The following is a 15,741-nucleotide window of genomic DNA, read 5'->3' as shown; positions in this document are numbered from 1 at the left end:
AATCGTTTTTTACCTCCAGCTAAAGGGAATAGTACTAATGTCAGTGGACACAACATCTGTTTGCAAGGATGAGAGGAGGGGGAGTTATGGAAAGTTGAGACTTGGAATATTTTATTCTTTGAAATGGCAAATTTGCCCAGGAATATGAGAAGGTCGCGTCGTACAGAATATAGGATAATTGGAAGGGTTTTCTTCTTAGGGAGGCTGTAAATTTGTAATTATAAAGTATATTTACTGCATGCAAATGCTGCATAGTACTAAAAGGCAGAATAATAATTGTATTTTTTAAAGTGGAAAATAGTGGAATCTTGTTTGTATATTTTCAATAAAAGCCATTTTGGCTACCAAAATATGCCAGGTAGACTTGATCTGCGTAAGTGACTAGTAATCTTCAGTCTGTAGAGGGTTAATAAGGTATCTTGCACAGCTGGACTTCATCATGCCTGCCCACAATTAACCCTCCATTCCACGGCTGCCTATAGCAATTATGGGAAAATTCTGTGTTCTCTGCCTTTGCTATGAGTTTAGTTGGGTTTTCTCTATCAGCAGTGATGGAGTGAGGCCCCTTCAGGTGGTCGTGGATGTTCAGTGAATTTCTTGGAGCATAACATTTTTTGTTGAACATTATTTATGTGTCTTTTGAGGGGCGGAAAATATAGTCATTGGCAACAAATTTTAAAAACACTAAAAATACACTTTATATAAGTTCACTTACATCTCTTACATCTTACATCTCTTACATCTTACATCTCTTACATCTTACATCTCTGGAACCATCTTTATATTTTCTGAAATTACATTTTTCTTCATCTCCTGCTTGATATTATTAAGAATCGTCATTACTTTCTCATTAATGGATTGCAGCCCTCATTTTCTTTATTTTAATGTAGTTAATGTAGTATTTGAAGATTTTTTCCAAGTGATTTTTTTTCCCCCTCGCTTTACGACAATACATTATCTGTTTTTTAATTACGTCTTATATATTAAGCCTCATGTAATTGACTCAACTCTGGTAATGGCTTCTAGTTTTCGATATTTCACTTCGATTCAATTCAGATTTTTTAAAATAAAGTTCATACAGTAAATCTGTCTAATAAAGGGATTATAAAATCATCAAGGCGTGAATTGTGTTGATTATGTATCTACCAGGGAGGGTTTATTAGCCAATACATTTAACTTTACATCTAAAAACTAATTAAAAGTTTTAGTTTGTTTTACGCATAATTATTATAATTAGCATACAAGCATATTTACATGTTTACATTTTTAGATTTTGTATGTTTGTTATAATACATTTTTGACACTTAATTTGTTTTATTTAAAAAAATTATTAAATAATCAAGTTCCTGTAATTTTTAAGTCCAGTACTAACTTTTTAAGTTAAATCAATATTACAGTCCCATTAACTTTTCTTAACTTTTTTAAAATAATATTATATCTAAAAAGCTCCTATTGAAGAGCATTAACCAATATTTATTTATAGAAGTGCTTTTTATAGAAGAAAGCATTGCAAGCATTATGTCATTATGAGGTTCAGATGTTTTCTCAAAACTTTGTGTGGTTAAAACTCAGAAAGTCGCCAAAACTGAGTGTGTTTAGAGTCAATTGGACAAATGGAGACTGCATAAGATATTTAATGTGTTTCCTTTAAGGTCTTCCTGAGGTCATAACTCTGCAGAAGTCAGTGATAAGTCAGTGGTAACCTAAATTCCTGTAGTACTCTACTGTCTCTGGTATCTTTTACCATGCCGTCAGTTCTAACATTTTATCACTATGTAAGAAAATAAAATTATAAATGGCGTGTGAGTTGATTTCCAGTGTTTCCCAGTAATCGTCCACACACGGCTTGTAGCAAGTGATCTATCAGTCTCCTGCTATAGTACGTGTGTGGTGATCCTTATATCTGCCTGCCATGAACTGTGATCTTTGGACTTTTCAGAACTCCTTTGGGTAATATCTCAGATAGCGTTTCGACTGTGTTCTCTAAAGGATGACACCGAGGGCAGCTTTAAAGCATGTGAACAATAATATTGAGATTCCTCATTAGTGGTGAGAACAGTATTGCACTTTAGAACCTGTGAACCCTGAAGACAGTGCTAAAATGTACAGTATGCTAAGTACCTGTCTTTTCTTGTTGCTACGTGTGGACATCATTTACAAATAAAGATCATAAAGTGTTGGGTCTTGTTGCTTGCATATCATATTTGTTCGTATAGTAAATCTCATTTGCATATCCAAATTACATTGGCGAATTTGGAAATTTTTTTCAGAACTCCTGTTGTGGCTATTAACAAAAATAAAAATCTTCAACAACACTACTGTAAATATGTTTAAACCACCTTTTTGAGTAATATTTTTTATATGATTTTTTTATTTTTTTACATAGTTTGTGACCTTAATGATGTTGAAAGTGATTGTCACCCACATTAATACCTACGGTACATTTCGTAGAAGGAATCTTTGTCCATTTACATGATCTACTTTGATCTACTCAGTTTCCTGTGGACATGTGAGGTTTTTAAGGCAAAAAAGGAAAATTTCCCCAAAATGTATTTTTTGTTTTTTTTCCATACTGAAATTGTATGGATATTTCCATAGATAATTTATTTTCTCTCCATCTTCACTTAGCTCACAGTAGTCCTCTACACCCTGGATTTGGCCTTTGTGTGTTCTAATATAATGTATAAATCACTAGATATAGGACTATGAATATTCTATAGTCTGATTGTTATTATTTATTCCCTCCATGTGGCCCGGCTCCAGTGTATGTAAGTAACAGGTACACTCTAATTTACATCATGCAGTAATTTAGCGAGTAATAATTCTGGATTTATCTCTGGAAGCTGATGGAGTGTATAACCACCACAAATGTGTTTTGCTGCATTTCAATCCCAAATTGTCCGCCTTTGTGTCTGAAGCAGAAGTTTGATTGCCGTATCACACTGGAATTAAGAGCAGCTAAAAATACACAGGCATTTGTATCTCATTTACTGGAAATGTCTGCAGGCTTTTTCTGACACTGCACTTTCTATTCATCGGATAAGGCACCAGCATTTGGGAACATTCACAGAACAAGTTATAATCGCAAAATTAAGCTGAATTCTCTCCAGACTGCCACCATATACAGACATTCCCCGGGTTACGTACAAGATAGGTTCCATAGGTTTGTTCTTAGGTGAAATTTGTATGTAAGTCGAAACTGTATATTTTATAATTGTAAATCGAGACAAAAAAATATTTTTTGCCCCAGTGACAATTGGAGTTTCAATTTTTTTTGCTGTAATTGGACCAAGGATTATAAATTAAACTTCATTACAGAGACCTTACAGCTGATCATTGCGGCCTGGGACTAAAGTGAAGCATCCAGTTGAGCTTCATCAGAGGTCACAATGTGCAAAGGGGTCCGTCTTTAACTAGGGGTCGTCTGTATGTCTGGTGTCCTTAAGTAGGGGACCGCCTGTAGAAGGAAATGTGTCGAGGATTCTGCCTAAAATCACAGTATTCTACTCAACATATCTCCACATATTTATGGTCACATAATTTGTCTAAATCTGTATTACAAAGCATTTTAGACAAGTTATGTTTTTATGCTGTTTTATGTTAGCATTACAGCATAAACATAGTGATGAGCAACCGTGTAGCTTAGGTCTTTTTTATATGTCCTGGTTAGAGTGATAATAGAGGCATAAGCAAAGTTGGATATTGCCCACAATGTTATACATCATGTAATATGTCATGATCAACACTTAAAAATCAGGTCCCATGCATAAAATGCACATTAATATCAATACAAGGCTAGAAAAATTGTATGGGGTGGTTACCCTTTACCTCTGGGGTTGGTAAAACTATATGAGATAGATTCTGTACACATTTATATAACTTAGATATTGGGGTCTTGGTTTGGGAGATGTGAATTGTTTTTATAAAATGCATGTAGCTTTTACCTGCTTATAATACTTAGACTTACAGTACTCTCACAGGTCAATGGTAGTAAAGTGGCTTCTTAGTTATTGTCTGACATAATTGTGTCTTACAGGAGCAAAATAATGTAGGACCGACCAGAACTAATATATTAAAGACATTTGCAATGAACCATGTAATGTTTTAAAGAGGATCGGTCATGTCTCCAGATTTTAGTATATTCCTGAGGGTTACGTACAAGATAGGGTCCGGAGGTTTGTTCTTAAGTTTAATTTGTATGTAAGTCGAAACTGTATATTTTATAATTGTAGATCCAGACAAAAAAAATTGTAGCCCCAGTGATAATTGGAGTTTAAACATTTTTTGCTGTAATGGGACCAAGGATTATCAATAAAGCTTCATTACAGACACCTTACAGCTGATCATTGCAGTCTGGGACTATACTAAAGCATTCAGAAAGCTTCACCAGAGGTCAGAGGGGTCTGTCTGTAACTATGGGTTGTCTGTAAGTCGGGTGTCCTTAAGTAGGGGACCGCCTGTATGTCTTTCCTTACGTGTCCGTCTTGGGCTACTCCTCTGTTCTTTGTAATAGAAATTTATGAATAAATAAGCAACTATTCAGAAAGTTCTAACACCTCCTTACATACATTTCGAAGAAAATAAAATTCTAAATTTGTATTTCTTTAGAAAGACAAGAATTTACTATCATGGGTAGAGGAGGGTTCCTTTTTAGAGTACAAAGCACAATTCGACTTATAGTGCGCCAGATGTATCATTCAGCATCAGTCTAATGAGCGATACAAAGATAAATATCCCCCAATGTTCATTAACCCCAGTCCTCTGTGGCTATTCCATCATTGAAGTCCTAAAATATTGGCTTACAGGTTTTTGAGGAAGTTGATGAGGATATTGTACTGTGGTATGGTTGCTATTAAACATATCAAACATTCATCGGGTTATGTACAAGTTTATGTTGGGTTATTATTCCTGCTTGTAATTTATGAACGACTTGCATTTTGATAAGCCAAAATCTAAAAGTTTCATTAAGTATTACGGCTATCCCTTTTCTACAGGATAGAGGATAACAATTTCATAAGTTGGGGTCCAAATGCTGCTTGAGTAGTAGGTTGAGGTCCATTCAATACTATGGGAGGATACGTTACATGATAATCTTGATACAACACTTTTAATGTAGTAGCTTTACTCTAAAAAAAAAAAATGCACCGGTATTCACACAGGATGCACTAAAAATTTGCTTCTATGACTTTTTTTAAAAAATTCTTTAACATTTTCACAACAAAATAGAAAAATATGGTCAGACTCACTTTGGGCATTTTTTTTCTCACTTCGGTGATTTTTCACTGTTGCCATTTTGGTTTATGGACACAAACAGATTGGTTTTCTCTCTCTGGTTTCAGTGATTTTCACTGGTTTCTACTGTATCATTTTTCAAGTGCTTTTTTGCACTTCATTGTTTTGCATTGATCTAATGTTGTTGAGCTCAAAATATTTTTCCACTACTCCATGTAAAAAACCCATTGAAAAGAATGGTTCAGTAAGGTAGGTGAAACATTTACTGATGTAAAAAATGCTGTTGTGAGTCCACCCTAAGAGATTATGAAGAAGTGTCAAAAAGACAGTCAATAGTGTAATAACAAGGTATAACGAACCTATTTCAGAGTAGAACATGGAAGAGCTGGAGAGAAAAAACTACTTCTATGACCTATATTAACAAGGGGGCCGGGGCGTACAAAAAATTAAGTCGGAGCATTAGGTACAATTTTACTGTCATAAACGAAGCTGATCTAACTTTACATTGTCTATTTATTTAATAGTCTAGGAATATGCCAGATTTATTATGCAGCATTGGACACTGTAAATCTGGTGCCTGTTGATACTTTGTCTAGACAAACTTTTCAGCAAGTATTACTCCATGTTGGGAAATTTGCCCTAGTGTCTTTCTCCAATAAATGGTTCAAATACACTTTATTGACTATTTAAGACCAAGGTCTATACAAATATATTGCTGTATTATAAATCCATTTAGAACCAATTTGATATAAACAGTTTGGAATAAAGTTTTTAAAATCAACTTTATGCATTCATATTAAAAATAGTCCCCATCCTAACGTATCAACGTATAACGTATCAATTAATTTTTGGGGTTATGTACAACTCTAACATCTAGCATTCACTGTATATCAGCACTAAGTGCCCTCCCCTTATTTTGTATTTTTGTCATTGTTATTTTGTTGCTCTGCTTTATTTTTTACTTGTGTTTTGTTTCTTATTTTTTATGTATTAATAGAAAAAAATTGAAAATAAAAACAATAAAATCCTGTTTCTCTACTATATCTTTGGTCAGGAATACAAAGGACCTAGAAAGTGTCTTTTGACAGCAGTTATCCCTTACAATTGCTTGTTTTGTGGCTTTTCCTTCCTTTGCACTGACAAAGGTTTCAAGAACTAAGGTTGCGTCTTCAAAGTGCAGGAAAAGTGAATGTTGTGTTATCCTGTTGAGGCGGTGGAAATCCAGCTGGCTTTGTTTGAATAACCTTGCTGTAAAGCTTCATATCCATCTGTGATGCGCGGAGAGCGGCCCCTGGTACCTTCCCTTGTCATTTTTGCTCATCACTTGGCTTTTGTTTTGGTCTTGCTGCCCTGAAATTTCTCTGTCCAGTTTTGTTTTTAAGCCACAGTAAGATTGATAACCGCATAATACTGTGGCTTGAGCCTTACCTACCGATGTGGTGTAACCTGGAAGTCGTCTGATTACCTTAGCCAACGTCTATTCAAGCCAAGTGAATAAAGTGATATTACAGGACAGTATCAGGTTTGATAGACCTGGAAAGAAGATAATGATATGCGGATCGCCTGAAAAGAAGAAACAGTAAACCCAATTCTAGGAGCTGTAAACTCATCCAAATGATACTAGTGATACTGCTTTCTAGTACTGATAAATAAAGGAATGATTCTTAGAAAAGTTTTTCCATGGGGGTCTATCAAGTGCCGTGTCCTGTCACATTTTATGACTACCTGTGTTTATTTACAAATTAAACAGAGATTAAAAAGCATAGTAGACATGTTTTGTGGATAAAAACCTATCTCTCAGGAGGGTCCCCATGGTGTCAGTGGCATCTATTGGTCTTTGGGGCTTCCAGTCCCATTGTACCAAAAGTGGTATGCCAACGTTCATTGTACATGTGGCTACTGAACTAATCCCTGACATCATCAGCCATGTGGCAAGCATTTGAGACGGAGAACCATGTGAATGACCTGTCCAGAACCTCATTCAATCATCGATGTGGATACCGAGAGGACCTACTGCCACTTCTGGGAGTGTGTTGTGCCAATCTTCTGTTACGTTGTATTGCCATATGGAAGGATGTCTGACGCTGTTTAAGACTACCTGCACTCTGGCACTACAAAAATCAGCTGTTGGTGTCTTTTGATTTTTTTTACTTATGCTTTGCATATGTCTGGCGTCTGCTTTTCTCATACCTTCATGAGAATACGGCCCATACTAGGACATCCTCAACCTTCAAATGAATTGCATTAAGGGCTGCTATGTGCATCAGCCCTAACTTGTGTTGACTGTAACATGGTAACACCAAGTTGTCAAATATGGGGCAGCTTATGTAACACATGAGGGTAAAAAAAATCTGTCATGTCTGAACTCAGTGACCGTTGTACTTTTAAATATTTTCAATTTAAAACCCAGCAGGAAATGTACAGGATTTGAGAAGTCATACAGATATTTTTTCTCATTCTACAGTGGCATTCTCAGTCCATGGCTCTTTTACCAGTTTCATTCTTTTTTTTGGAGGTTTTCTTTATAACCTTTATACCACATTTTAATAAATATGGTCCTGAAAAGCAAAGTCCACACTTTGCTTAATAAAATATTATGTATATTGAATTCTCACTAGAGAGGAGAAAATCCAAAAAGTTTGGATTCATAGAAGCTTAATTGAAACAGTTGGGGTCCAGATCGAATAGATCCGAACCAATGTTCATTGGTTGCTCCATATGCAACTTCCTCTTGTACTTTAAAACATAATTTTACATAAAAATCTCCTTTCTCATTTCATATTAAAGTTTACCCTGCCCGCACCCCCACCTAATCTCTGGGATGAATGACAGCAGGAGCTAGCTGCCATTTTGAGAGATCACCCAAAGCTGTTCAGAAAAGAATTGGTGTCTAAAAAATGCCTAATAAATAGATTTACTAATGTCCAATTCTTACATATTATTACTAAGTGGCTCTATAAAGATTTGAATATGGAAAGATTTGCCAAGCCTTCAAGTTGACTGGTGAAAAGTTTTTATATCTATCATATGTAGATATAATGCATTTTATAGGTAGGCTTGGAATTGTATAAAATCAGAATCTTTTAGTAGCTCACTGATGACTTTATCGATATTGTTATGGATATGACAAGAAGAGGGCGTTAGGTGGTGTGCTGTTACTTTCAGAGCTGTATCCATGCAGGGATTGATGTACTATCTCCTTATGTTTGTATCTTATCTGAGCAGAAGTCTTTCAGCTGCAGGAAGTCATTGGCTGAACTTCCTGTGGATAACAATTATCAAATCACACACATGTCATCCAGTCTTGTACTTAGAGACATTGATAACATTGTGTAAAAGTTTTACGGCATAGGAAACCCGTTAACAGGCTGTTAACTCTCCTGCTCAAATGAGAAAAAATAACTTTGTAACTTGACAGCAAAACCTTCATTATCCCCCGGAGTCCGGCTGTCAGTCTTTGCTGCTTCATTTCATTTTACTTGCTGCGTCCTCAAAGCCTTTGGCAAAGGGAAGGGGTTTTTTTTTTTTTAAAATGCCGAGTGTTTTATCAGGTTCCACTTACATCGATTATTGGTAATGAAAATAATTCTGGAAGGATAAACATTCCTTCTTTATTGATCTTCTAGGCTTCAGATTTTTTTTGCCTAAATCATAATATGAATAGATTCATCGCAAGGCAAAAAGCACACTTAAAAGCAGCATATGTTTCTTTTTTTTTTTTTTAAGGAAAGTTATAGAAGTTGTGTATGATAAGAAAAATATTTCGTTGTTAGGAAAAACATAACGCAACACTGCTCCAGTCTACAAGTTGGTGTGGTTTTACTTTTGAGGCCCAGTTCACAACCGTGTTTGGACCTCCATTTTTATCTTCTGTCGCTAAAATGATAATTAACAGATCTCTTAAAATATCTATCTATGTAAAGACTTCAGTTAGTATTGGTTTCCACCATTATCATCACAGAATAGCGCTGCAGCTTGTGTCTAATTTTCTGCTCACATAACTGAAGCTGTAATGGAGTTGCTGTAGACTGACTCTAATGGAAGCCAATAAAAGCCATCTAGTTATCATTTTGGTGACTGAAGATGCTGATGGCGGTCCAAACGGAGTTATGAACTGGGACTACAGCTCATTCACTTATGTGGGACTGTAATACCTTTTAAAGCAGGTCCCTTTTAAAGCTGTTTTATGGCTGTGTAGCTTTGACCCTCTGGTTCTTTAATCAAAGTTTGGTACTGGGAATTTTAGAGTAGCTCTTAGGCCCCTCCATTTACTTCCTATATGGACCTAATCTCCACAGTTACCATTCCTGGGTCTATGAGTAAGTTCCCCGGTTTATCATGCTTGGTTTTGATGGTAGATTTCCTTATAATAAAGAAGGTTGTAAAATGTACTATTATAACGGTAATAATTTCTGAAACATTAAGTTACGCTTTAATTTATTTACGTCAAATCATAAAAGTTTGACACCAGTGTTGAGGTTGCAATGGTCAGAAATTGTAGAACTACTTTATCTAGCCAAGAAGTTTTTGCCCTGGGGGTATAGTGAGACCACTGTTCAGGCTGCCATCATGACTGTTGTCACTTCTCTAAAGTTCTTTTATTCTATATGTTTGTTCTAGCAAATACATGTTTTCTGTGCAGCGTTTTGTGCTTGTTATTTTTGGATTTTGCTATATTAATTAGCTGTATTGGGAACATTATTAGCATATGCTGTGAACAGTTTAGCATATGTGTCAAATCCTGCATTATAACGCGCAAAAAACATATGCAGCTATAGTCTAATGCCAGGTATCTGCTGTGACTAGAGGGTTTTGCTGAACGGCCTGACACAGTGGTAATGTCACGCTACACAAACTGCCCACTCTTCTGTTATCACGATGCTGCAGAGGGAGGAGGGTGTCCTGTAGTGTTGTCCAAATGCCTCATACTTGTCCTCAGATTTATTCTGTAGTGTTTAGACTTCCACGCCGTCTGCAGGCTGCTATGTTATTAGTTACATAATTACTACTGCCAGCACTCACAATGGAAATGTACATTACTTCTCAGTGGTTCCAGTCTATACGCACCATTGTGTTCTGCTCAAATTGCACTGGAATCGGCTTCAAATTAAGTAACGGGCTCTTATATTCTTAGATATTCAATCCAATTACTGCAGACGTTTGTTTTTGGGTCAAGGTACGGGTGGTGACTTGTGGAGATTAAGGAATCAGCACAAAACTTCAGAGAATGACATTTTGCATGCCTAGATCCATGGGAGCATCATCTGAAGACGCACCGTGGTCCTAAGTTTGGTTGTCCATGAGCTAGTTCGCACATGCATCCCCAGCCTACGCCTGTTGAACTGAAATCAACATATCAGTTCATCAGTTGTAGGTTTGGTCTTGTAAATCCACTATAAGCAGATGGGCAACCAGATTATGCAGAAGTTCTCACCTGGTGCAAGACACTGGATGTCGCAAAAGTGGATGGTGGTGGTCATCTGACCCAAAACCAAAAAAACGTGGAGGGAACCAGAGAAACATTGCACCACATATACTGCTTAGGGTTAGGTACTTACATTGCAGAAGCTGTCTAATTCCAACCCAATTAAAAGAAAAAAATTCAAAAAGAACATAAATGAAAAGCTATTGCCTATGATCTCAGTTCCACTTACAAATGATACAAATGTGCCCTGTCATTTCATTTCAGATAGTTTTATTCAGTCTTTTTGCCTCTAATGGCAGTTGCGCTAAGAAAAACTGATCCAGGGTGCTGTATCGGCATCAACTTTTTAACTTAACGATAACTGTTGCAAGCTTTAAAGTTCAAAGGGGTGTACCTGGAAAATACAGTTAATGACCGATGATTAAGTGATTTATAGGGACTCAACTCCCGACCCCTCTGTCGATAGATGTTTGACAGTAAAGACAGAGGTAGAAGCGCCCCCAACAATTGCCAATCACTTTTATTTTCCTCGCTCAAGTTGTTGTGTAATAGTGTAAAGTACATTTGATTGTTCTATTGTTATTTTATGTTGACTCTTGAATACATTTTTCTTATCTCATAAAACCATTTTAAGGCTACATTCACTTCTTGTTTTTTCTTTTTCCCCAAACTGCCGGTGGACATGTTTTTCGTCTAACACAGAACATTGATATACCATAAAACTAGTGGCATAGTGCGAAAAATCAGTCCTTTTATTTTTGCAACTCTATGACGGATACGTCATAGTATGGGCCGGCTGTATCCTTTAAACAAGATATTAATCTATTCCAACTCATGCCTAAAATAACGTCAAGTCTCACAGAGGGATGGTTTCTTTTCTGTACCCTGATGATACTGTTTATAATGACAAAACAGTTTTTTATTTCAGAATAACTCCTCATGTTCCCTACTTAATCCTGTACTGTGAATGTTAACAATCATGTTCCGCACCTTCTCTGGATCGCTACATAGTAGTTTTATCCTGTACTTTCATGTGCCAAATAGTCCACTTGAGATACCATTGCATGTTGTCAGTTCTCCTGCAGAAAGTGTATAGTACAAGTTAAAAAAAAAAAAAAAAAGCCCTACAACAACACGGTAATAAATAGTGTACGGCTAAACTTTTAAAAGCTTTAAAAGCATCCCATCAAAGTAGGCTCAAACACAGGAAGTCTACATTTGAGTAATTGCTCAATCTATAACACAGCTGGATTAAAATCCTACATTTTGCATATGTTTCTCAGACCTGTTTTTGTTCTTTCCCCAACAGATGATTCAGCGTGAAGCTGATGTGAAAAGTAAGGTCACCGCTGTAGCACTGACAGATTCCGTTCACAACGTGTGGCATCAGGAAGCCAATAAAACGATTCGAGAGTGGATGCGAGAGGTAATAATTTTCTTTGTTTGTGTCTTTTGTTAAGTAAAACTAAAAGAAGAGGGAAAAAAAGTCACAAAATAAGTGCACATAGGAACACAATCTCCTATTAAAACACCATTTACATTACTTTTTTATTTATTTTTTTCGTCAGCCTTATCTCAAGCAAAAATATGTAGTGTTACCTGTTGAAAACAGTTGTGACGCACTAGGGAATTCATAAAATATATTTATGGTCTGAAACACTGAGGAACGTGGACGCAGTATAATATCTATTTATATCTGCTTTTAAGGAAAAAAAAAATGGCCCTGCGTATAATTTTTTTGGGGGAGGGATTTCAATAGTATATAAGTGCTCATAATATTCCCATGCTATTTTTAAACATTTTGGATCAACACCGCGAGTTTGATACCATACGTTCCTTGTGGTGGATTGTAAACGCGCAATACCTGATGGAATAGGTTTATTTGCCTCAAAGATAATTCCACCTTCAAAAATTGCTTTAAACTTGGAAGCCATCCAGCTCCTGCCTACTTGTGAGGTTGAAACAAAGATACATAATGATAGGAATCCTTAGAAATTACATAGCGTTTACAGATGTAAAGCATTGCCTTGTTTATAGCATTAGAAATGTCAACTATTTAAATTTTTTTAAATCTTTTTCCCTCTATATCTGGGAGCCATAGGTTGGAGACCTCTAAAGTGTAAATGTATACAGCAGTGAATTGCATCTCACAGAAAACATAATTACAGGTTTTTTTAATTTAATAAACGATATCAGGTAAATGTCACTCTAAAAATTCTAAGAAGTACAAGCAGTTGTTGTTTTGGTGGACTTAAAGGGAACCAGTCATCAAGAACAGGCACAATAAATTTTGCTCACCCTTGGCTCCATTCATCGCGTGGTGCATGAAACGGTGAGAAGATCTGCAGTGTCCCACTCAGTGCTCACAGCTAAATACACCATGCAGTGAGAGGGACATCATTCTGGTAAGTGCAGGAAGTGGACAGGGAGAGGACTTCCTGTCAGCTCGGGCCGAGATATGAAGAAACACTGAGCTGCCAATCAAAAAGCAGACGGGGTTCACCAAAAGCTTGGAGAAAATGACTCCTCCATGAAGAAATTAACACTTTGTTTACTCATTTGCTTAATTGGAAATGCAAGTTGCAGGTAAAGACCCAGTTCCCACCTATTTCTTTACCTGCCTGTACCTCTAGTTGTAGCTCCTGAACCCACAATCTAAACTGAGAAGAGAGTCTTATCTTTTATATGAGAACAAAACATGGTTGCAGGTCCTATCGAACCAAAGGTGTCTAAAGTTAGGCTTCCCTCTAGACTCTAAGTCACCCCTCTCATGGTGATAAATGACTCTTCTCTGCTTAATTTCACGTGACTTTGGAGATTTTGGATTTTTTTTATAGGTAAACTGATGATATTTCACATAAAAGATGGAATTTTTAGAAATTCCGGCTAGTAGTTCAGTGGCGTAAAAACTGGTGACAGGTTCCCTTTAAGGTTTCTTTGTTCTGTGTGAACATCGATTCATCCCATGCAAAGGCTTCTTGTATGTAAATGCTAGGCTGCCCATGCTTTCCCTCACCCGCTTATAAAATGGAAAGGCAATCCTATTAAATATAATCTTACCTGATAATATATTATTTGTTTGGTCCTATTCTTTTAAAAAGGAAAGGAAAATAAAAATGTAAAAGGTTTTAGTAAAACTTTATTCATACATTAAAATTTTCTAAATGTTATTGCGTTTCTAAAATGGAACCTGTCTAGAGTTTTTTTCCTCTTAAACTGGTCCTTCTTGTATGATGCTCCTCACTAAGATTTCTTTTGTTGAAAAGTCAAGTTATTAGTATTTAAAACCTTCAATCCTGATATGAATCTTTTTTTTTCTTTTTTTTAAGAAGAAAAGTCTCTGTGGTCTTTGTTTCACATCACAAGCATATAACTGAGATTGGATGAATTAGAAGTAATCAATGAAGACAATACTGTATACAATCTCTCAGTATCTAGTGAAAGATGAACCATAGCTTTAGACTATATTCATAAACCCGATTATGTTTTTATGAATACATCTTAGATTCTTTCCAACTTGGACAGTCTACATATAGAAATCTGTCTTGGAAAACTTCTTGAATGTATGTGAATGCATTTGAACTACTATGCGTCATATTCCCATTATGCCACTGTAGTTTCTCAACTAAGCCTGAATTTCATAGATGGTCTGTACCTATTCCTGCATAGATTAGCGCATATATGTATGTATGTATATGTATATATATATATATATATATATATATATATATATATATATATATATATATATGAGAGAGAGCGGATTGCCTACCAATTGTAACAAGCAAGTTGTGAATCCACTGTGCTAACCTACCAAACACTTTGGGCCAAACACTAAGGCCACATTCACACATCCATGTGCTCCCCGTAACCTGGACATAGCAAACAGCTGCAAGGTGGGGGAAGGGTGGGCGCCGTTCACTCTTCCCCTCTCATACAAAGACAAGCTGTGACCAGTTATCATTTACCTCAATGGGGGCCATGATCTGCCCCCATTATGTTCATGTGAATATCCCTGGATCTCTCCAATACTCACCCTTTAACCCCAGTACAGGCATATGCATATCAGTGACTATAGCAAGTGGTCCATCGGGACACCAGTATGTGGCACTGGGGGGTGAGGCAAGCAATTGGTCAAGCTAACTTCAAAGTCAAGGGAGGTAGTGTACAATCACACCGAGGCTGTACACAGAACAGGAACATAGTCGCAGAACAAGCCGAGGGTCAAACTTAAGTATTAGGTAAATAAAGGATCACCAAACAAGCTTGGAACCTTTGCTCAGGCGCTGAGGTACAGGGAATGTAGGCTATAGAACTCCATGTGAGCACTGATAGGCAGGGAACATCAATGCAGATGATGTCAAACCTTTCGACAGAGAACGCGTCTAGGAGCGGAACGCATTCCCAGTGCTAATCCAATTTGTGTGATCAAATATTAAATTATGTTCAAATTAAAGGTCCTCTTACTGTGCATAATGTATATAATATTGCATTCATACCTGTGTGGACAACAATTAGGATCCCTCCTTATTTCATGTAAATTAGACCACACTATGCTCCAAATTTTGTGAAATTTTGACAAACTAGTCCTAAAATGAATCAGTAGGACCCCTTCACTCCCAATGCTATAGGTCAGCTCACTAGTACTGTATCGTGGTGAAGATCAGAACAGACATTAACAGAGATCAGAACAGAGATTAAGTTTGTAGTTTTCATACCCAGGACCTAATATTTTCAATTTTCCTTTGTACTATTTATGCAAATGAGAGATAAGTTTCTGATTTGGCAAGTATATTATATATTCTATTTTGCTCACAAGATACAAGTCCCAGGGTTCTTGGGGCCATGTGCTGTGAATTAGCTGAACACAAGACTCCATTGGTATGATAGTTGTGTCTGCCTAGACCACATCAAGTTGAAATTCCTAATGTTTTCTGTCAAGGTACGGGGACTTTTCATCCATTTTCACATGCAAGCCCCATGTTCATTCAATTTTAAGTCTCCTAACATGTGGACGAAGCTCAATGATCTGCAAAGTCTGGCTTGTGTTTCAGGAGATCCTTCAAAAAATGAAGACATTTGGT

General features: G+C 36.5%; 1 protein-coding gene across 5 annotated transcripts in view; it reads left to right on the top strand.

Annotated features, from left to right (window-relative positions):
• Positions 1 to 15,741, top strand: part of ARB2A (ARB2 cotranscriptional regulator A) — a 280,920-nt gene that overhangs the window by 178,577 nt on the left and 86,602 nt on the right. For all 5 annotated transcript variants that reach the window (XM_072139584.1, XM_072139578.1, XM_072139588.1 and 2 more), the window contains exon 9: positions 11,967 to 12,083. In XM_072139584.1, coding sequence (XP_071995685.1) covers positions 11,967 to 12,083 — 117 coding nt within the window. The remainder of the gene's footprint in view (positions 1 to 11,966; positions 12,084 to 15,741) is intronic.

This window comes from Engystomops pustulosus, chromosome 1 (assembly GCF_040894005.1).
Source record: "Engystomops pustulosus chromosome 1, aEngPut4.maternal, whole genome shotgun sequence".
Classification (NCBI taxonomy): Eukaryota; Metazoa; Chordata; class Amphibia; order Anura; family Leptodactylidae; genus Engystomops; species Engystomops pustulosus.
The sequence above is the reverse complement of the archived record's forward strand: the minus strand, read 5'-3'. Positions and strand labels throughout refer to the sequence as shown.